Below are 24,852 nucleotides of genomic sequence, written 5' to 3'. Positions count from 1 at the left end.
TATTCTTACTTGTCTCCTTTAGCTGCTGTTGTGCAGCATTTTTTCCACTTTCTTAAATAAGTTACCACAGAGGTGCCACCAGCTTGCCTGATTTGCTCTGCTTTGACCTGTAGTGGGTCTGTTTTGGACCTGACTAGGACTATCCCTGTCTGATATGGGGACAACTCCTGATCTCTTCTGAGAGAAGTCACCCCTGCAGCTATCCCTGCTACCAAAATCTTACCTTGTAAATACAGTCGAAACATAAGTACTAATCAAATAAAACTGAAGTACGAGTGCATTGAAATGTTCTACTGAACCAGTGCAGAGATTCAACCTATGAATTCTGGTTCATCCCCAAATATTAAAACTGGGTGTATACTTATATATTGTTATCAGATTCTGGAACAGTTTTCATGCTGTGCTCATTTGCTATTTTGCAGGATTTACAGTTTCAGGGGAAAAAATCAATACAAAATAACTTAAATGCATTTTATTTGACCTATTACAGGTACAATCTATGAACAAAGAGAGGGTTTATATTGTTTTCATTAGAATTGGAATTTTTAAACTTGATCTTGTGTTTTGAGAGAAAGGAAAACAACTGCAGTTGCCAAGCACAAGTAGATGGCCCTGCTTGAGCAGGGGAATTCAACTACAGGATCTTCAGAGGTTCCTTCCAACCTTAATCATTCTGTAGCTCTGTGAACCACACCAACAACCAGAATCATTTGTTCAATTAATTTTCTGCAATCAGATTTAAATTCAAAGTTTCTTAAAAGCAGAAACTGTACATTTGTAGGGAAAATAATACTGAGGAATAATGTTTTTGAATACTCCCGCAAAGAATATTTTTGATCAAAACAAAATTAGGAGGTTTTGAAGATAACATTGCATAACCATCTTGTGAACTGGCAGGGACAGAGGAGGAAGGCAGCATTAAGACATGAATATCTTCATCTGAGTGTAATCCTTAACAATCTCCAAGTCACTAATATCTTAAGCCTGCTATCACCTGTGACTTGCCAGTAAATACATACTTGTTTTTCAGCTTAAAGTTTTGTCTCTCCCATTCGTAGAATGTTTAAAATCTTTTTTTTTTTTTGTTATGTAGATATGCTCTTGCTGCATTTAAGAAAGGAAACCATTTTATACAAAATATGGCAAAAAGAGTCTTAATTTCAGTCAATGGCTCAATAGAGGTTTACAGGTCATTTAAAAAACTTGTTTAAAGTGTAATAGCTGTGTTTCATTTCCTCACACAGTATGATATTAAATTCTATCTACTGTCACATTTGACAAAACTTTCAGAAATTCTAGATGTGCACAGATTTCATCTTACCAATAGTTTTTCATTAAAGAAATAAAAATATGAATGAAATGGATCTTAACTATTATTTTTGAACTTCTTGCCCATCTGTAGAACAGAGATTGCATCATTTTTCAAAGACTCTTGACACATTTTTAATGACTTATAAATTGGATAAATTGGATTAGCAGTCCTTGGAATAAGAATTAAACAAACAAACAATCATAGCTCCTCACCCGTCCCCCACCAAAACATGACTATAATTTCCATTATCAAATTATGATTAACTGTTTAAATATCCTTCTATCTTCTACCAAAGTGAAACATAAGGATGGCTTCCACACGGGACTTTGTAAAATTAGAGGGAGAAATACACCAGTGTAGCTAAATTGTTTCTGAAATGTAATCCGGTTTTCACTGAGTCCTCTGATGAACTCAGGTGCAAAGAGGTAGGCCTTCTAGGCCTGTCTGATCAGTTAATGGAGTGTGATGCAGATGGCAATATAAGGCAGAAATTAGAGGTAGAATATATCCCTGTACCAGCAAACACAGATGTTGATAGTCCTTTATAAAACATTTCTGAGCTGCACAGCTAATTTATGTTTTATTACATCTAAACAAGTCCATTACACTCAGTACAGATAAAATGATACACCTGGAAATAGAATATAGCCATTGCTGCCAGGTGCCTAGTTCTTGAAATTAAAGACAACTTGTGTCATAACTTAGCTTTATTGCTCTACTTTGACTCATCTGGCATTATCAAAACTCCTAGTACTCTTGGTTTAAAATGAGGCATAAAGTATATGGGATTTTAATACAGTGGTTCAGACAATGAAATAAACAACTTCAGAACAGTCCCTCATGAAGAGAAAGTTAACTTCAGTGACTTCTTACATAGTTTAAGGCCAAACATGATATAAACAGTTTTATACACAAAACTGTTCTTCTGGTTGTAACAAAATATTAGTAGACCCATGACATTGCTTCATACCATTGAGTAGTTGCTTCTGGGAATTCATTTAGAGAATCACATAAAAACATGATAGCATCTATTTGGCATACAAAAAGCAAAACAATCTTGAGGGAAACAAGAAGTTTTAACATCTGTCCATACTTATCTAAGAGCGGACATTTCTTTAAAATGTTTGAAATGCACCTAGTACAGCAGCTGGACTGCAGAGATAAATCATATTAGTCAAAAATGTTATGGTCTGCATGTTCTTTTGTTTGTCTTTTTTTTTTTTTTGGTAAGGAAAGACAAAATTTTAAACTTACCTTATTGGTATTGACAGCCGTGATGACCCACACACATTGAGCATTGCTTTCATACTGAAATGGAAAATTAGGTGATGTGAAAGTGCCTCCAGGTCCCTGAAGATTGGATCCACAAGTTTTGACTGCAAAAAGAAAGTTTATCTTTTAATTCACATAGAAAATATATGTAGCAGATTCATAAACCAGTCTCTAACTTACTCTAATCAAGATCTGAAGAATTAAAATACCACTGACCAAAAATAGAACCAACTCTTACAAAAGAATCGAACATTCATGTTTACTTATTTTGACAGAATAAAATAGACTTTCTCTTGTGTATAAGCTTATAATCTTAAAAAAAAAAAGTATTTGCAGTAAAAAGAATAGCTACACTAAGAGAAACTGTCCTATTTTTAAAACTTCGAGAAGTAACTTATTCACCTTCACTAAGGTCTTGAAAGACTAGTTTAGATAGTAGAACAAAAAGATCACTTTTATCACTGTGGGTTTTTTGTGTATATGTATTGGTGTATTGCATGTCAGCATTTTTTCTGCTATGACCACTGTATAACTCATTAAACCCATGGCTGAAGCACTGAAAACTTTAAAGGAAACTTGTAGAAGTTAGACTTACACAAAACAGTGTTAACTATTTCTAAAGACTACAAAGGACATTTATTTATAAATCAAAGTCTGTATAGTTATTTACAATAGCATATCTTAAATAAAAACAAACACATTCTTATTTACTGTAGGTTGCATCTTGCATCACAAATAATACAAAGGATATCCTTTCTGCTTGCAAATGAGACTTCTAAGGCACTAAATTCCTGGTCTGCTGAAGTCAGTAACACTTTTATGGATGGTTCCTTGATATTCAGGTCTTTGCTGAATGTTCTACTGGTTAACTTTTCCTGTATGAAGATATAGAACTGACAAGCAACCTCACTTTATCCCAGTGATATGTCCAGTGATTATTATGATATCACAAAGAAACTGCACAGGTAAAGAATTATTGCTTCCACTGTATTCTGAAAGACCATCTTGCTTAACTGAGTAAAAAAAATCACACTTAAATATGTGAAATTACTCTTCAGTTGCATTGCACTTTCACAAAGCATGTTTATTTGATCAATACTGAACACGGGAAGATTCAGCTGCTGCTGGATGAAGGCTTGTTCCTTCCCTCACCTTAGCCTCTAGAAAAAATGTCACTTTTGCCACCCAACCCGCACCACTTCTACCCCTCAAAGAAGTTATATTCTGGTGAAAACTCTGTTCAAAGACACACCAGAAGCCTGAAAACAAGGAGAGAATATGGAGGTGAGAGGAAGGTTCCTCAGGGATCCATTGAGAAAATGATGAAAAATGCTGGAGGTCTATATGTATACGACTCATGAGGAAGGACTGACCGAACTGCTGTTGGTTAGTTTGAAGTAGATCAGGTATTCTTGAAGTATACAATAAGCCATTGAAAAGACAAATTAAAAACCTGCCCTTTATATAGAAGCACCTATTGAAAGGAGTTGTTTAAGTACAGCAACAAATGTTCACATTTGATTTAGAAAATCCTCTACTTGCGAGGCTAATGAAGCACTGGAGTGCTTGAGTAAGATCTAAGAGCACTTCTCTTGGAAATACATAATGTTAGACAAACACCCTCTGGGAATAAATACAGCTGGAGCAGTAAGGAAATAGAACTGACCAGTTAGGACCACTTTTGTCCCTATTTATCTATGATGCATTACCTGGGTCTATGTGTGTGTGTGCATATACACACATACATGGTTAGTCAGCAAGACATTTAAGAGGTCCAGATACACAGCTGCATTTCAGAGAGAAGTGAGGTAAAGGTGGATTTTTCAAAAATGCACTATAGGTAAGTAAATGTATTTGTAAAAGCAAGATCTAAAATTCATAATGTACATTCTGCTTGCTTATACATTTTAATCAGACTGATGTTTACAACCTATTTGAAAATCACTTTAGTCAGTGAAATGAACTGACCAAAATAGCAATACAAAGCAAAAAACTTGTGTTCCAAATTTGCACAAACCTAATTCACATACATAGTATCATTTGATTCTTTTTCTACTAAGATTCCAAATTACTTTGTAGCATGATTATTAATTGGATGATCATGATAAAGATCACAAATCGTGTATCTCAGTTTTCTCAGTTATAAAGAATTATTTCGAAAACAATTTTTCCTTCTACAGATTAGATGAGCTTTTTCAAAATACTGTATTTGTTTCTGACTTGCCAGTAGATTTACAAAAGGCAGCATTCATAAATGTTTCACAGGACAGGGACTAAAAAACAAGCAAGCAGAAAACAGAAGTGGCAGGCGTGAAAATAAGAAGGCTGATGAACTAAATGTGAATAGAACTATGTGATTCATTTCCTGAAACGTAAATGAGAGGAAGAGATTTATCAACTCACAAATAGTTTCATAAAGTAGATAATTGTCTGCTTAATCAAGCTGACTTTGTAATAACAGCATTGACCTGTAGGGGAATACTGAATCTCATGGCAGACAAACAAGTAGGGTTTCAATCTTGAACTGTTTAAACTTTCTCTCTTGAATCACAGAGAAGTTGATGTAAAGCAGACATGGTATTACAGCTACATATATTAAGCATTTCTTGGGATACAAAATAACTAACAGCTGAAGAAATTTTCATCTTTCAAATGACAGATTTCAATCATAACTCAATATGTAATGAATGCCTGGGCAAAGATTCTCATGTCATTCCCTTTAACATTTTTTTTTCTTTCTCAGGAAGGATGGGAAGACATTGCCTGTTCTGCTGTCCTCTAACAGTGGTATGTTACAAGATTTATATGAGGCCAATTAGATTGGAACAAATTTAAGTATCCCCATCAGAATTTTAGGCTTATATGATGCGTCGATCTTGAAAATGTCAAGCTACAGAAACCACAAATGTCTGAGAAGATGAATCAAATTTAAAATTCCAATAAAATGGAGCAATTGAAGAGTTAATTTTCAGCTGTTACTTATGTTAATCTGTTTGCCTACAGCAAAGCTATTTCCTCATAGTCCTAAATTTTAACTTCGTTTCAATATCACTTGTCTGTAAATCAAAATAGGGCAAATACCTTGATTTTTTGCCATATTTCTTTATCAGCCAAAACTCGAGAGAAGAAGGTCTAAAAGATGTTGATCATCTACAAGGTTTGCTTGTGTTTTGGAAGTGGCGTACCACTTTTCCTTCTCAAAGTCCTACTATATTTTTCCTGTAGAAATGCTTCAAACTTATACCAGGTTCACTTTCATGAATATGATCTTATGCCAATTCCAGCTGGTATTGCATGATAATTCCTTAAGAGAGTTAATCTTTCATTTTTAGCGGGATGTTATATTCAGTCGCTCATATGCTGTATGAGGACAAGTCCTGAGGATTTATGATGTCAAATCAAATGCAACTAACAGAATTGAAAAGCTCCTGTTCCTACCCAATTGCAGTATCTCAATGTAACTAATTATGGATATTCACAAGCCACTTTTGAAAAATGTATCATTACTATAGGATTTTTGGTGCGTCCTCAATATAATTTATATAAGTGAATGAAAACAATTGCAAGCTGTACTGTTCAAATAAGAAAAAGCACATGATAAAAAACAGGACTTCAAGTGACATTTTAGAGAGTAACAGATAGATGTTATTCTAAAGATGTTGTATCTAAAGAGAGAAGTATCTAATGTACCACCTGTGTCCTCGTTCTCTGCAAAGCTGCATCAATTTACAAGAAAACAATAATTTCTTGCATAAAATAACATTTGTGCATGATTGCCTAATTTGTTTTCCCAAATGGTTTGTAGACAGACATGCAAGTTCAACTAAAAGACGAAAACATTTTTCCAGACCCTTCATGTTTCTATATGATATTTATGCTACTTATAAAAAATTCTTTCAAAATGTTTATCATGTGTTCTGTGCATGAAATGTAAAGAAGACATCATTACTAGTCAGGAAAAAATGCTTATATTCCAGCTTTACTATATCTAAGAGTGTAATTGAAACACCTTGTTAATGAAAACAACCAAAATTATAGCACACCTAAGGTACTTAAATCAGTATTTTTAATGCAAGTAATGATACTCTAAAGCAGTTCATATTTGCTAAACTATAGAATATCTATACCATGTGTCTGGCTTTAACATGTGGCATTGTATCAATTCCTAATAACTTTTTCAATATTGGTTGTCTGCTTTCTAAGGTGAAATTAGTTCTATGAAGTTAGTGAGTGTAAAGAAGTGAAACGCTGTGGTTTTGGGTTTGAATAACATGTTTCCACCACCAATGAATAATTAATGCTTACTTTATAATTAGACACATTTACTAACATGATTTATAAATTATGATTATAAATTATAAATTATGATTTATAAAATGATTAGTTCTTAATCACAAGGAAAAGTGGAAAAAATGAACAGAAGAATGTGGTTACTCTTTTATATTTAAGTACTTTAATACCTGCTGCTATTTAGAGGTCAAAACTTACGCAGAAGTGAAAAGCAATGTATTTAATAACCACTTTTTCTTGAAGGCCATATTCCCCAAAAGCTACCTTTCAAAACTTACAAGTAGCTGTGCATACATCTCAGTCGTGACACAGTACTGCTGATAACACTTTATCGTCTGTTAGGAGAGATACTGTAAAAAACAGACAGTGTGTGTGCTATTGATAAATTAACTGCTAATTACAGTATGCTTTCCTTTTAAAGTGCCTTTTAAATGACAGATTGTTAAATTGTATTCTCAAATGCATAATATGCAGAGGATAGCAAGACTTGGGGGTGCTGTTTGACAGCCGGGTCAATATGAGCCAGTAGTGTACACAGGTAGTCAAGAAGGCCAATGACATCTTGGCCTGTATCAAGAATAGTTTAGCCAACAGGACTAGGGAGGGGATCATCATCCTGTACTCGGCATTGGTGAGGCTGTACCTCAAGTACTGTGTTCAGTTCTGTGCCCCTCACTTTATAAAGGACATCGAGGTGCTGGACCATGTCCAGGGAAGGGCAACAAGGTTCATGAAGGGTCTAGAAAACATGTCTTATGAGGAGATGCTGAGGGAGCTGGGTTTGTGTAGTCTCCAGAAGAGGAGGCTCAGGGCAGATCTCATTGGTCCCTACGACTACCTGAAAGGAGGTTGTAGTGAAGTGGGGACTGGTGTCGTCTACTCTGCCTGCAGTGAGAGGACCAGAAGAAATGGCCTTAAGCTGAGACAGGGGAGATGCAGACCAGATATCAGAAAAAAATTTTTCACTACTAGGGTGGGCTGGCATTGGAATAGGTTGCCCAGGGACGTGTTGGAGACACCATCCCAGGAGATGTCTAAGAGGCATCTGGATCTGGCACTGGGTGATACGGTTCAGTGTTTTAGGGGTTACAATTCTAGTTTTGGGTTGACGATTGGACTTGTTGATCTTAAAGATCTTTTCCAATCTCAATGATTCTGTGATTCTATTTGTGATATAATTACCATTTATATTACTGTTTATGTGGGATATAAAAGCCACGTATCTTTGGATTGTCATTTTGTCATGGTTATCATACAGTAAATATATAAATCCTATTGTGCAGCCATACCTACATATGATCTTCACGATTTTTTTTTTAAGTGAATCAGTTTTGAAATTTAAGTGTTCTTTCTCATAAAACACAGAGAATAGGGATTGGAAGAACTTTGAAGTGGTATTTAGTCCATTACCACACCTCAATATGTGTATCTCATATGAGGTGTATATGTGTATCTCATATGCTACGGAATACTGCTGCTCATGTACCTAAATTTCTTTGGTTCAGAAAGTTTTGCTAGTGTCCCACTGTAAACCTGCTTTTGCACAATTGTAGCCCAGTATATCTTATACTTTCCCTCTTCTTTCACTGGATTCTTTATTTTTCAGATCAAAACAACCCAGTTCTTTTACACTTGTTTATACTGTTATATTTTAGAGAATTTTGATATTTTAAAAATTTCTTCTGTCCCATTTTCACTGGTCCACACTTTTCTTGAGACCTAATTTCCACAGTGGAGAAACTCTGGGGTACTCATATGGCACAGCTTTAGACACCTAAGGTGGGAGACAGGATCCTTGGTTAATTAGCTGTGTCTGACAACCATCTCCAGTGAGCTATCCACAGACAAAACAGTATAGGTGTGTCCTTCTTTACTAAGACAGTGGAGACATTGGGATTAAAACTTCAGGTACTTACAAAATACTAATTTAATAGGATTGGCTTTCAAACAATAGATAGATGTGACATAGAAAAATCACCGTAAGGGTAAGAATTCCTCTTTACCTTTACACACGGGTCTATGATCACTCCATGCAGCAAAAACTTCAGCTATCCTCTGACAGGTGATACTTTTGGAACCTTGAAGCACATAATCTTCATCGCAGGAGAACTGCACTGTTGCTCCCAAGCTAAAATCAAACAATGACATAAAAAGAAGCATTTTTTTACAAATGGATACCAGTCAATTTTTTCCATTCTTTTAGATATGACAGCCCTGACAAACAATACAAACACATAATCCAGTAATTTCTGCTCTCAGTAGTAAAAGGCTGAAGGCTATGCATCAGCCTGACGGTGCACAGCATTCAGCCCTTTCTGGGCTCACTTTGGCATGAGCTGGTTTACCTCTTTTTAACAGTCATTTGGAGGTCAAGTGAAAGAGTGGGATAAAGAACTGCAGAGTCCACAAAAAACAGAGGAAGATATAAAAGTGAAAAACTTAAGAAAAAAAGAAATATATTTCCTTTAACTAACCACAGACTGATTTAAAGAGGAAATACTGAGCAGAAAGTACACCATTTATGAATTACATTGAACTCACGGTAACCAAACTGTAACTGGCAAAAATTCCAGAGGTCTGAATGATTATAAAGACCGTAGAAGTATGATGATTATTTTTATCACCTCCAGAAGTATAAATAACGCTTACAATATGAAGTCCACTTTACTTGTCCAAATCAGTTTTGATATTAAACTGATATTTGATAGTATATGATGTAAGCATACTTGACTCATAAACACAGTGCGATTGGGTAATTTACAAAATCTGTGACATATGTGCCATGTGTTTGAGACCTAATAAGGGCAGTTAGATAAGGAGATGATAAAACACCAGTCTAAGAAAGAAAATAGAAGAGCCAGAGATCGATTTCCATGGTAGATCAACTAAAAAAAGACAATAATAAGAGAGCTTGTTAAGGAAATATTAAAATCTGTCTCTGTTAAGTAACTTAAAAGCCTAGTCTAGATTACCATTTTTTAATATTTTGCTGTCATTATCTATCTATACCCTTTTTTAAAAATGGAAAAACAGTAATTCTTTCAAAATTGTCTAGTAGGAGAGATTCTTCTTGTTTCTGATGACAATATTTTTTTCTCCACTGACTTTAATCTGTGACATAAAAGAATTCAGTTCAAAATCCATCTTTCCCTTAAAAAAGTTTCATAATTTGAGTACAAGAGGATAGTGTCACCTCCCTCCCTAGGAGGGTGCATGAAATACCTGAGGTGAACATGATGAAGATTCAAAAAGGACACGCAAATTAGTGTTCTCTAGAGCACTTGGCCATGGGTTTGATGAGGCAGCAACTTCATTAAAGTTTGGAGTGTTTTTCATTTTCTTTTTAACAGAATCCCAAGTAATTTGAGGATGGTTTTATAGGACAAAGAGGGGTTCTTGATAGGATAAAATTGATGATACCTATTGCATATCCAGAGGTATTGTAGGAGGACATATGAGAGTCCTGATCACAGCCTGCTTATATGTTAGAGAACTAAAAACTTGGGAGTGAGAAAATCAGATCATGGAAGCTTTGAGTAGTCTGCCTCTGAACTGTGGGCCGGTATTATTTTAGAGAAAACTGGCAGACTATTTCAAAAACAGTGTGTGGGAACAAGTGACCACAAATAGTGTGGAAAAAATAAGGGTAGTTTGATTTTCTGACTTACATTTGACCCAAACTCTTTACCAGATGAACCCTCCTAAATGTGTGACTGTATCTGCTGTGTAAATCTCAAGAGAACTGAAGCACAATACAGCTATGAAGTTGTTAATTTTTATATTTTATATAGACATACATAAACCAAAAAAAAAAAGAAAAATCTAAAGAACAGCATGAAAAATCTCTCACAAATTTCAAAAGCAAAAGATATTCAGCAAAAAAACAGTTGTCTGTGGATGCAGCCAAAGGTCAGACTGGGTTCACTTAGTCCAGTATGCTAACACTAAAAGTGATGAAAAGTGAATGCTTAGAGAAAATCTTTAGAATACAGCAAACATTTATAGTTCATCTTCTCATCATTACCATATTTCAATCATTTATGATTAATGAACTTTCTGAACCAGAGCTACTAATTTAGTAGTCCCTGGGTGACTAAATTAGACTCTTTGGACGAGCCCCTTGCTAGAGCTAAGACTGGCAAGGCACATTAGTATGGAAAAGAGCTTCTGTGGGTATATCAGTCACAAAAGAAAGTTCATATACAATGTGGGTTCATTAATAAATGGATGAGGCAACTTTGTGGTGCTGAAATACAATATGGAAAAGCCAGAAATACTAAATGTCTCTTCTGCATCAATTTGTACAGCACATGTGCTCCCAGGTATCTGTATGTACCAACGTGATTTCTGAAGAAGAGGGACAGCCAATATTGAGGAGCAACAGGTAAAAGAAGATGTCTGTACTCAAAGGCAGGGAGCCAGAGAACTTTCACCAAAGAGTGCTGAAAAATCTGACTGAGTCTGTGCAAGGTTGGTATCATCTATGAAAAATTATGGTGATGAGAAGTTCCTAGTGACTATGGAAAGGCTATCACTATATGAACTTTTAAGAAAGGCAAGGAGAAGCTAGGAACCTTACATCAATCTTTAGAAAGAACACGTACTCTAGGAAAGCATGAACAGGAAATTAAGAACACTTACACAGATTTACCAAAAGATGAACTGTATTTGATCAACTTGCTTGTCTTCTATGCCAAAATGACAGGCTACATGGACCACTGGTAGAGCTATTAGTGCTCAGTGTAACAGTGCTCAACATCAGCAAGGTTTTTGACAGCACCTCTTACAGCAGTGTCTTATGAGAGATGACAAAATATACACTGAATAAATATATATCCAAAATTAGCCTGGCAGCTGTGATCAAAGGGTAGGAATCAGTGGCTTCATATTCAGCTGGTGGCCAGTAATAAGCTGAGCATTAGGAAATCAATACGGAGTCTTATGCTGTTTAATATTTACATCCTCAACTTTGACAGTGAGACAGAATTTATGGATCCATGGATTTATGGATCATACAAAAGTAGGAAAAGTAGTTGACACACTGAATAGCAGAGCTTCAATCCAGATACCTGACAAAGTTCAGCACTGGGCCAACAGAAATCTCATGAAACTCAACAAGTAGAGGTACAAAGTTTTGCAATATTGATCAGTAATGTGTTCTCATCCTGAATAAAATAAACTATATACTTAACTACATTAGAAGTGGTGGCAGCAGATCAAGTGGTGGCAGCAGATCAAGTGAAATTATTACTCAGCTGGTGAGGCTGTGTCTGGAATATTAAACCCAATGTTTGGCCTCCCACTTCAAGACAGAGATTCCTAAGAACTCTAGCATTTGGAGGTTAGTCAGAGACATAGAGCACGTGACCTACAGTAAAAAACTGAGGCAGTTAGCCTTAATTAGTCTAACAAAGGTAAAGCTAAGGTACTATCTAATAGCAGGCCTTAACCACTTCAAGAACCATTACAAAGCCAAACTTTTCTAAATGTGGCAAATAATATAAGAGGTACAGTTTAGAAGATTCAGATTTTACTTTGGAAGGAACTTCTTTCAATAAAGCAGGGCAGAGCTGCAACAGCATATTCAGATTCCTGTGGACTCTTCAGTCTTAGGAGTTTTCAGGGTTGGCTAAACAAAGCCACAGATGATCTGATTAGTCCTGCTTTGGGCAGGAGGCTGGAGTGGATGCCCTGTGAAGGACCCTTCTAATCATTTTTTTGTGACTCACTTAAATTGTTCAATTTATTTTGAATTCATTCAAAGCTTTTGCATATATAACATAATGTGCTAAAGCATTTCAGAGCTCCACAATTGAATGCTTGACTCTCAGTAACTTTATCTGCAAATTTCTCTTTCTAATAGGACAAAAGAGGATTGCCATTAGGTTTGAATTTCATGAAAACCTCCAAATTTTAGATATATTTTTGTTAGAAAAAAAAGTATGAGTAAATATTAATGAGGAAGTTATACAAATTTGTAAAAACTTTAATCTCGTATCTCTTTTAAAGTCTCCATCATCTGCCTCAACCCCTCTTTAAACAACACAAACTGAAAGCAGTAAGAAGGAGTCTAAAATGAAGCTATAGAATCTCTGAATGATGAGAAAGAGTAAGCCTAAAATTTTGAACTTCATATGAAGTTTATACTGAATAGTATTCTTTTAACAGTTGGCATTCATGTGACAAACTACCTCATTTTAGGTTCTTTTCCTCCATTATTTGATATATTCTTTAAATTATTATTGAACAAGAATCAATTATTCAAGGAATAAAAACCTCAAACTCAGCTATAGTGATAAATTCCAAAGAATGACTACAAATTAATTTATAATATAAAATGAAAGAAGATATTATCATTATTTATACTGTAAGTCAAGCCATTGATAAAATAAATTGTCTTTAATATAAACTTCATATTCTTCCTTCTCTCAATATAATATGTATTTTAAAGACTACACTAGCATTTTTGTGGCTGTCCAAGAGTATGTTTTGTTGTGATCCAAGTTTGATCAGAATCTCAACTTTAAATACCAGTTGTATCACGCTACAGAGGTAGAGAGATAGAGATGGGCTCATTCATTCATTTCATGAAGACAGAACTTTGGGATGGCAGTGGAGGAACATGTTTGCCTCAATAAAACACCTGTGCAAGTATAATTCAATCTGGATATGTTTATTCCACTAGAAGCAAAGAAAAAAACCCTTCAAAACTCAAAAACTAAAAAAAGCAACAATATCACATGAAAACCTTTTTTCTTTATCTATTATGTCTTTCTTATATTTTCCATAGCGGCATTGGTTCTAAAACTGGACACGTGTGAAAGAGATGTGTATTTTACTGTATGACAGGTAAACCAAAATAGGAAAGTCTAGCATAATACTCAGTAGTACATCTAAAATTTTAACAAACTTATGGGAAAGGGAAGTTTTCTTTCTGAGGTAAAATATTTTTCTTTTACAGGAAATGAGTACATCTTTTTTACTTTATTTCAACCTGCAAAACCTGTTATGCTCAAATGGGCATCTAGCATCAGGAACAAAGTCTTTACAACTTCAAAATGTAGTGATGGCGAATTTTCACATTAGATATTTTCATTTGAATTTTCATATTAGAAAAAAATATCCAAAAGGTAGCTCCAGGTCCCAAAGAATGTCATGAAATGCTGATATTTCTCTTAGAGCTTGCATTACAGATTATCTAAGTCTGTATAAGAACCATGTAAGACCAAATGAATGTGCTGAGAGTAGGTAGTGTTTACAATCAGAACAGGACTGAAATTGCAATAAAATGCTTCCAAACCTGCACCTTCACTTTGAAGAAAGCTAAAGAGAAGTGAAAAGAGCATGATCTTCTCTAAAATAGATTAAATTGTAACAAAATTAGATTTTGATTGATCTTAATAAAGATAGAACTAAACCCTTCTTCAAAATACTGTGTTTTAAAATGAAGGTATTGTAATTGGAATTTTCTCTTTCTTTTCAGAAGGGAAAAGAAGAAAGACGAGCTAAAGTAAAGCTATTTCCTTCATTACAGAGAGAGGGACTTCAAGAAGGGAAAGGTGAAAGCGTGCTATTTTTCCCTCTGTCAGATATAAGACAGCGTGGAAAAGATTTTCTATAGTACTGGATGTTTTTAAACAAATGTAAATGTATTATTTATTCATTTTAAAGAATTTGTAACATTCTTACTTTGGAAGCTTATGAAGTTATTGAGCAACCATTATGATAGTGGCAAGAATTGAAACCATGTTAACTTAAAAAGGAATTTTAATGAGTCTGCTGAAAATTTTTAGTCTGCTCTTGTTCCCCGTAAGATCTTTTTTCAATGCATGAAGTGTTCAACATGAAATAAATGTGCATATTTTATTAACGTGCACCAACGCTGATCTTTACAAGTACGAATCTCAACATTCACATTCATAAGATATTTAACAAGCCTTAGATAGAAAACCACTTTATTTATCCCTAACATATTAAGAGGAATACAACCCAAAGAGTAATTGTTACCTTTTTCAAAGCCTGTCAACAAAGTGGCTAGAAATTGTGCATATATATGTATATCTCTTCTCACTATTTCCAAACACAATGTTTTTGTGTTATAAAGAGAGGCTACCAAGAAATAGTGGAAAAAAATCTTTTCAAAGGAAACTAGTCTTTTTTGGGTTGTTTCTGAGAGCTACACTCAGAATACATCTTCCTGAACTCTGGCAGGCTTGGTGCTGTGACCACTTCCCTGGGAGCCTCTTCCAGGGCACAGACACTCTCCGAGTGAAAAATCTTTTTCTAATATCCACCCTAAGCCTCCCCTGACAAAAAACTTAAGCCATTCCCTCTGGTCCTGTCATTGCTCACCACAGAGAAGAGATCAGTGCCTGCCCCTCCTCTTCCCCTCAGGAGGAAGTTGTAACTGCAATGAGGTCTCCCCTCAGTCTCCTCTTCTCCAGGCTGAACAGACCAAGTGATCTCAGCCACTCCTCATATGGCTTCCCCTCAAGGCCCTTCCCCATCCTTGTGGCCCTCCTTTGGATGCTCTCTGATAGCCTAATACCTTTTATATACTGAGGTGCCCAAAACTGCACACAGTACTCAAGATGAGGCCACAATGCAGAGTAGAGTGGGACAATAATCATCATATCTTCTTCCAGGTACTGCCCTTCACATAGAATAATCTTGGCAAGTAGGTCTTTCAGTGACCACATGCAGAGATAACACTAGAAAAGGATGGGAATCTTCTCTGTCAAAGGCTTTCATTCTCAAGGAGTATTTTTGAAGTTAAAATATAAAACACTGACCTATGTAATGATTCTAGAGAGCATGGTAGTTAAACACAGTGAATTTATTTTTATTTCTCTGAAAATATTGACAATTTGTTTGCCAGCAGACATCAGAAATGACATTTTTATAAAATTAGTTATAAAGCTTTCTCTGATGCACATTAAACTTTTTCTTTTCTCAAAACTAGAGAAATAGGAAGACTATAATAACTGAAATTATAATGATTGACTGCTAGCTAGCACATTTACTTAGGATGTCATTTTCAATTTAATGTTTTGCTTGATTATGAGGAGAAAAAACAAAAAACACACAGAAGAAGGTACAAGAAATTACGTAAAAGAATGAAGTATCCTAGTTTCTTATATCTTTGTACATCTTCCCAGATTACTCTAACAGTTATTATCTTCAAATGCTTAGAAGTGTGCTATGTGATATGGAAAATACAAAATATGTAATAACAAACCTAAATGTAATAAAAACAATTAATTTAAAAGTTATCAATCTTCCTTTTAATAATTTTTTCCTTTTATTTTTCCTCAATCAGGTGTTTCAAAAAGATTTGTAAACATAATGATAATGTGAAATTAGCATATGATGTGAAACTAGAACATAGATTTATTCTTTTTATACAGTCTAAAGTGTCTACATATAAAATATAAAATAATTTGAATGTTAAAATATAAAATAATTTGAATGTTACCACTTTAAAAAAAAATGTTCAACAATTGAAAAGGAAGCAAGTGAGAAACTCAGAAAAGAGATTAAAATGAATTCAAAACATTTTCAAAAAGTGATTATGTATGTGTCTCTCTACTCAACCACTGCTGATACTGAAATTAGGAGTCATATGTGTTCACTGAGAAAAAGACAGTAGAATGTTTTGAAAGAGTATTAAAAACCTTTTCTCCTTACAAGATAAGGAATTTGAAAGATAGCTGAGAATAGAGGAGAATATTTAAAAAGTAATGAAAAATGTAGTCTGCATTAAAGATGCGAAGCCACTACTAGGGAAATATATCTGCATGTATCAAACCTCTGGGTTCCTCAAAAACATACTGTAGAAAATGCAGTATTCTCTATTATAGTCCAATGAATAGTTCTATAATATCTGAAATTTCTTCTCTGAGGTTTTATTTTTCTTCTTGTATTGCATTCAGTTTTGCTTTGTCCTTCACAAAAACCTCCAGTACCACATGTATGCTCAATATTTGTAAATCTAATACAGTATTTACAGAGAAAATTACTTCAACTTACCTTCAATCCAATTTTTGCCAGATTATCAGAGATATATGCTCTCTTCCAAGTAGGAATTATATTTCTTTGCATACTAAATAGAGGCTATATTGCATGACATAATTTTACACAGAACTTCAGATTACTTTTTACTGAGAAGGTCAGTTTTGAAAGAGTACTCAACAACAGTAATACATTTTTAGCAGATACATTTTCCAAGTTCAGTATTAGAGAAATGATACAATGGTAGGATTTATATTTTACCTAAAATCTGAGCCTATCCGTTTTCCATTTTCTGGTTCTCCAGGATCTGGACACAAATTGGACGCCTGTTTAATACCTCCCTCATTTACTGAAAAAAAAAAACAAAAACAAAAGCAAAATAAAATAAACAAAAAAAGAGATAAAATAATATAGTTTTTACAAAATACAGAGTTAAGCAATTAAAATTGACAAACATGAAAAAGTATATTCTTTCCATTTTAGGTCTTTTAAAACAGATTTTCTAGGGAATATGATCACCAATATAAACTCTAGTTTCAATACATAAGTTTGTCCTCCCTATAAGAAGCAAAGCATGTATTTTCTGATTTTTTTTCCAAAAAACCCCACACTTTTTAATAGGATGTATTAATTAGCTATTTTTTTTGTTTGTAATATTATTGAATCCATATAGAAACTTATTGCTATTTCCTTAGAAACATTAACATTTAAAGGAGTGTTCATCAGGTTTAGGGATTTAAGATTTTATTCTGAATATACACTAATAAATGTCATCTCCACTAAGAGTTGACCTTTTCTCCTTCAATTTTAATAAAACTTGAATGTATAAGCTCCTGCTGAGAGAATTGTCCTTAATCAGTATGGAAAATGTATATATTCCCAAAATATGGTGATCTGAAGGTAAACTCAAAATGCCAGTTTGATTTGCATACATTTATCTTACAATAAACTAAAACAGATTTTCAGAGAGAAACTTCCTGTGAAACATTCTGTGTGTTTTTCTCAAAATTTGTATGTAGCAACCTAACCCTCAGCATATCCCTCAACATATTCAACTACCTCTTCACTTACTTTTTTTTCTTTGAATGATATACTTTCTTGTAATTTTTACAGCTTGCAAAAGTATATCTTATAAAAATAATTTTAGGTCAAAATAATTCTACTAACTTTTGCACTTAATTTTTCAAGTTCATTGAACCCAGAAGTAGCGGAGTTCAAAAAAGCCAAAAAGTTAGCAAAGGAGGTTAGTCTGCTATTACTTGTTAAACTCATAGCCTTATAGAAGAATATAAAAAAAAAACCAACAATTTTACATGAAGCCAAGAGATTTATATTAGGTAGAAAGATTTTAACATTTATTCATTTTCATTACAGAACTAGATCAATGGATTTGCAGTATTAGATTTTTACTTTTCTTTAAGGAAAAAGTTTGCATATAATTAGGGCAACCACATTACACTGTAAATAGAATGCATATGAATAGAAAAATATATATTCTAACTATATTTCTAAAGGGTGTTCATTAAATTTCAGCTTTTAATGAAGAAGAAAATAATTCAGAATACTTGGGTGTTTTCCCTTCCTTGAGATTTGTCTTACACACACACACAGAGGAAAAAATTGGTTTAATAACCCTGAGAAAGCCAAAGGCCAAATGCAAATGTTGCAGAGGCTTAAAAAGAAAATATCTCACGTTAGCATGCTGCTCAAAAAACCTATCAAGCTCAGCCCTTGTCAGCTGGATCCATAGTATTTACCCTCCTCTGTCCCAAAATACCTGTTAGCTGTTCAAGGTTGCTCTAGTAGCAAACCAAGACAATCTCTATTCATCTGCATCTCTATGTTCAGGGGACTTTGGGGACAGGATAACTTTTCCTCCTGGTTCGGGGTTTCAGGTTTCAGTCTTCTCCTCCCCCAATGCTTGTACATGTGATGAAAGTACATTAGCTACAGAAACCCAAGTTCATGCTAATGTTGGAATATATATATATCTATATCTATCTATCTATCTATCTGACAACTACAATTGAAAAAACTGCATTTCACAAGGCCATCTTGTTGGATAAGCATTTAGAATTAACTAAATATCTTTGGAAATATCTGGGTGGTTCATTATGAGACATGAGAAATCCAGAATCATCATAAGTAGTCAGAATATACAGAGAAGACAATTCTGACATTAAATATATATTAAAACTATAGTTAGGAAATTATTCATGATGCCTGATAATAATATTATACAAATTATAATAGTGCCATTTGGCCATGCATCATATAACAATGCACACAGAAGAAATTCTTTACTATAAAAAATAAAGTAAAACTATTATTTAAACTGATTTATTTCTATTTATTATAATTCATGTTTTTATATTTCAAATAAATATTTTATATTTGGACATTATGTTTCCCCATACACAGGTGCTGGAGGAAATGTTAATATGAAAAAGAATATTCTACTGGATTTCAAGGTATTATTATACACTATTATACACTATTATACACTTCAATTTCTATAGAAAATGGAAGCTTGAAAATCTTATTGCTTTTTTATATCTTCTGTAAAAAGCTTCATTCCTAGAAATAATCTACAAAATAGATTTTTAAATTATAAGATATGGATTTGTTAATATTCATAAATAAAAATATAAAGGCTTATGTTAAAGAAAATCAATAAAATAATTAAATTCTAAAAAGAAGACATATATTACAGTAAAAATACAGAAGAAAATGAATAGGTAGAAGTCATTAAACAAATTTCTGATTTGATCCCAATTCTAAAATGCATTTACACAATTTTAAAACCAATCTGATTTCTGTTAAGTACTTAGTAAAAAATAACTGCACATTTTAAGATTTTTGTATTGATGTTACTTTTACAGACATAATGCTTGATTTTTCAGTCTACAGCTCCATGTAATTCCACAGATATCTGTTTTACACCCCAGATGCTCATATGACAACAAGCAAAGAAAGGGTTTCCTGTAGTAAATTAAAGGCATCTTGGGAAAGCACTCATTGATGTCAATGGTCAAGAAACTGGGAGTAAGAAATTCCAGAGTACTAATCCTGGTTGATTAGTTCCCCAATGAATTCATTTGGTAATGTCAACACTTCTAAAATTAGGTTGATGCATACTTGTTTCAAAGTGTATCATCATACCAAATATCACCATTCTGGCTTTCCTTTGTGCAAATCACCTATGCATTAGTATTGAATGTTATATAACATTGAAAAAAAAGATGTAAAATAATGAAAGGACATACAGATGAGAATGCTAAATGAAAATTTCTAAAGACATTGCTAATATAAGGCATAATGTAAAATAGATCACTTATCCTTATCTTATTACCACTAACAGTTGAATGACGTAGGTTGTATTTTTAAAGGACCTTATCTGTCATTGTAATGCAAGTACAGACTCAGTTGAGACCACACTGCAAAAATTGTCTAGTCAACAGCCAAATACATAACTGTCTTATGAAATACTGTTCTTCAATTCCTCAGCTACCAAAGTGACTAGCTAACTAAATGCTAGATTATGATATAAAATCTTAGGTATCTATTTATGACAAGGTTATGATGACTAAAGGTACCGATTACCAAGATTTTCACCTTCACTTATTATTGACTCATATAAGTAATCTATTCTGCATAATCACTAAAAAAGATAAAGAAGTTTTCAGCTTTACATAGAATATCATAACTATGAAATTATATAAAGACCTTCAAAAATATATTGACAAATTTCATCACTAATTTCATAATAATCAACTTTGGATATCAAAAGTTTCTCGTAATTCATTATAAATATGGAATTTCTATTAAAGTTTATATAGAAGAAAATGTAAGGATTAGTGCAAAATACATGTATAGAGAAACAGTCTCTTTTATCATTCATCGTATTATTATCATTTTTAACTATAAAACCACAGATGAGCCACCAGACAGAGACCTCAGTGATGTACTTTATAAACACTACTGTAATTATCTTACTGTTATTTCATATTGTAAAATCACTCTACTTTCCATTCGCCCGGTACTCATAAAAAGAATATTTTTTTTAAAATATCTCCATACAATTTTTTTAAATAAACCAGAAATGCCTTACAGAACTATTTAGGTGATGCAGTTTACAGAGAAGTTGAATATGGCAATACGATACATTACAAAACTGAGTAGAAGTGTGTTTTGCTTTGTTTTTCTGACTTGGTAAATGTTAAAGGGTCTTGCTGCTTGAAGACATCTTTCTATAAAAAAAGAAATCGTATCTAATACATTGACAATTTAAAATCTAACACCTAAAATTAAAACCTATGCTAACGTGTCCTGCTAAATTCTGGAAACTGAATCCATCACTGACAGTGTTTAACAAAAAAATTAGTGCAAACATGTCCAACCTAAGGTGCTTCATAAACAAGTTCTTTCACTCCTGTGAAGAATAATGAAATGTAGTATAATCAGACATAGGTTAACATTGTCCATTTTATTTACTTCTAATATTTAAAATGTGGTTCTATTCCAAAAAGAAACTCTATAAAAATGGCACATTCTTTTACAACAGTATCCTTTTAATGTATTTAGTGACACACCTATTTAATTTGTGCTAGAAAGTCACCTGATTCAGTTTTTAATTTCTCTAATTAAAATTAAAGGTACTACGCACCTCCAGAATTTTTAAAATTTTGGTTAGTTAATCTGTTAAAAATGTCAAACTTAATGACTTTTTTAAAAAAATAATTCAAAGAGTGACCTCATATATGTCTCTTGAAAAAATATGTGGTTGTGCATTTGCAAATGAGGATAGGCTTTGTTTTGCACAGCCTTCTGATGCTAATGTTCAATTAAAATAACAGATCTGTTCATAGGAGCTAAGTTTACAACTGACACCTAGCAGGCTGAATATTTGTTTCCTTATAAATATTGTAAATTTAGTTTGAAATGACTGACAAAATAACATGTCCTTCTGCAATGCCAGATTTATAGAAAGACTGCCTTTAGAGTAGAACCATATTTAAAAATTCACCATGCAGACTGGAGAAACCAGTTCTATTAGAAATACATAAATAATTTTGAAAACACACAAACAACACAGCACAAACTTCACTCTTGCACTAGAAAAAAGGAACAAAAAAGGAGTACACTCACAGATAGAAAACTTGTTGCTGTTGTCTTTCCCTGGAAACAATTTAAATCCTCTAGATTTAAAATCTATGGCCTTTTTCACTAGTTAAAAAAAAAACAAACAAAAAAACAAAAACATGTATCAGGTAATACAGTCTAAAATATTTCATTTCATTTGACAAATTTTATCATGGAAGTATACGCAAATTAGAGTACTGGCTACCTAACAAATTCAGATTGTGTACTTCTGGTGAGAAACAATTTACAAAAATAAATATTGAGACCAATTTGTATACTTGACAAAGGAAAGAAATGAGATTCGTAACTTATTTTTCTCGTCCATAATAAGAAAAAAAAAGTATGGCCAAAAGTGTTTATTTCCATGGACCATATAATTGTGTAAAACATTGCCACACATTTATGGAACCTGGAAAATGAAAAGAATTATAATATGTTTGCTCTAAACCAGTAGTTTCTTCTGTGTTGAGAAAATGTAGTTACTTTGTCCCCTGCCTTCTCCATTTAAAAAAAAAAAAGAAAAAAGATATTTGAATACAAAAAATAAAATACAGTCTATTGTTGATTCTGCAGCTGGTCTTCTTTCTACCATAAAAATTGTTATTTTCAAAGTGTGATATGGAAGGTAGCTGGCTCCCTCCTCTCCCCCTAGCCCACAGCTCATCTGTTTCTGTAAAAGTTGTTATTTTTGTCTGGCTTTATGATAAAGATAGTTAATCCAGGCAAACCTTGTGGCCTCAATATACCTTTGAAAGAAAACAACCAATAAAAAGAGAATAAACCCAAAACTTATCATATATCAGCAATGTAAGCAAGAGTAAAGCAAAAGCACCACAAGAAACTTTCATTTTCAGTCATTAAACTAAGGGTCTCATCTCTAATACACTTGGCCTGTGAGCAATGAACCATATACTAAAATGGACCTCCTAAAGTATTTTAAATTTTTAAGTATAGGTTAATTTAGGTACAGTGTACTTGACTGGCTTTATAGAACATATATATTTAAAAACTATACGGAAGAAGATGTTTTTTATTAACTACAAGCAAATACTGCAGATGGAGACAGCATAGATTAAAGGAACTAGGTCTAGCAGAAGTTAACATAAGAAGATAGACTGTGCATCATCAAAGAATTTTTCATATCCATTAACTTCTTACAGAAAATTGATGGATATTCAAAGAACCCTGATGTGAGGCATAAATACCAAAGTAGAAAAATATTATTGATATCTTTTTATAAGTAAATTAATCATTACCATACACAAGAGCAGAACAGGATTTGGGAGAAACAGAATACTACTAAGAAAGACAATTTATAGGATAGATAACAGGATATGCTGATAAATATTCTTACACTTCTGATGGAAGACACTGTATTTTCTTATAAATACAGAGATGTTACTATCTCAAGAGGCAAAATGTAAATTTCCTTGTGTATTATTACAATGTAACTTATAAACACTGATAATGGTTCTAGGAAATACATTATTTGCAGAAGCAGAACTTATCTGTTGCACAAAATACAAGATTATTTTTAATCCTTAGTAGCAGAAGTCATCCTTCCCCTCCAAGTCTAGTGGAAGTCATGGGCCCTAGAACTGTACCTTCCCACAGCAGAGCCATGCTGGAATAACAGCAGTGCTCTCTAGTCATTGTCTTAGCTTTTTAAAATGCTATTTCTATGTAAATAAGAATGTTGGAGTATAACTGTAACCTTCTTTTGGCTTTGAGGATCAATATAAAATAAGTCTCATGAATCAGAAGATAGACTGAATTATTCTTCCAGTACCTAATTAAAATGGGAGTGGGCTTGAATGAATGATCTCAGGTGCTGGGATGGGTTTAAATACTCTCTCCTTTATTTTCAGAAATCATCATAAGAACAAACGGAAAAAGGAAGACTACTTTGTATTTTTTTGTTTGTTTCTACTCATTCTCAAACACCTGAATGGCATATCCACAGTTTATGTACACAAGAAGAGTTCATAAGATATAAGGTGGAACTCAAAATAGTTACAGGACTGTCTTGGTGAAGACATTTAAACACATCAGAGATTTTAATAATAATTTGCATCACTTTGCCAAGGCTACTAAATACCACTAGGAAAGCAAGCAATTCCAGTTCTCTGAAGAATCTTTATACTACAAGAGAAGAATTTTACCTTTAACTGGATGTTAAATCGACTGTATGTTGATTTATTGACCAATAGTTTCTGAATACACTGAAAGAGTAGTTATAGAAATTTATTTGGTCCAAACATACCATCACTAAACTTGGTGTTAGGCTGCATATGCATGTACATACATATAAACAACCCCACCATCGCAAAAAAAAATCCCCTACCCAATAAATATTTTATACTTGGCAAAATAAGCATTATTTTGCACGTCATACACATGGCAGTAAGTACTGAATGTGGATTTCACTTCTCAGAAGTCTCAGAGGAGGGGCTCGTGACAGAAAACAGAGCAGTTGTACATTCTTAGTCCACAAAGGGAAACAGACACTTAGAGAATTCAATTCATCTGGCCTTAAGATACCTACTTTTGCATGAGATGAGTTTATATGCCCATTTGTCTCAAAATAAATACTTGAGATGTAATAATGCTGCAAATAGTTAAATATGGTAAGATTAGGATATTCTCATACTTCTGAACAGAAGAAAATAGATTACACAAAAAAAGTAGGATACTCCTGTGGAGGCATACTAATGTAATAGGAAGATAGGGATAACATTCTCCAATACTTTGGGGAATAATATTTCATAACTTAAACTAATTGTGCACCTAAAGCTTCCTTTATATCCTGTCCTTCAGTTCCTTTC

The 24,852-nt window shown here is 33.4% G+C and overlaps 1 protein-coding gene across 1 annotated transcript in view; it reads right to left on the bottom strand.

The window, feature by feature from the left end:
- Nucleotides 1-24,852, bottom strand: part of CSMD3 (CUB and Sushi multiple domains 3) — a 605,915-nt gene that overhangs the window by 324,534 nt on the left and 256,529 nt on the right. The window contains 4 exon segments of the mRNA XM_032696902.1: nucleotides 2,567-2,688; nucleotides 8,878-9,002; nucleotides 17,147-17,234; nucleotides 22,034-22,111. Coding sequence (XP_032552793.1) covers nucleotides 2,567-2,688; nucleotides 8,878-9,002; nucleotides 17,147-17,234; nucleotides 22,034-22,111 — 413 coding nt within the window.

The sequence above is a fragment of the Chiroxiphia lanceolata genome, chromosome 1 (assembly GCF_009829145.1).
Source record: "Chiroxiphia lanceolata isolate bChiLan1 chromosome 1, bChiLan1.pri, whole genome shotgun sequence".
Lineage (NCBI taxonomy): Eukaryota > Metazoa > Chordata > Aves > Passeriformes > Pipridae > Chiroxiphia > Chiroxiphia lanceolata.
This window is presented reverse-complemented; position numbering and strand designations above follow the sequence as displayed.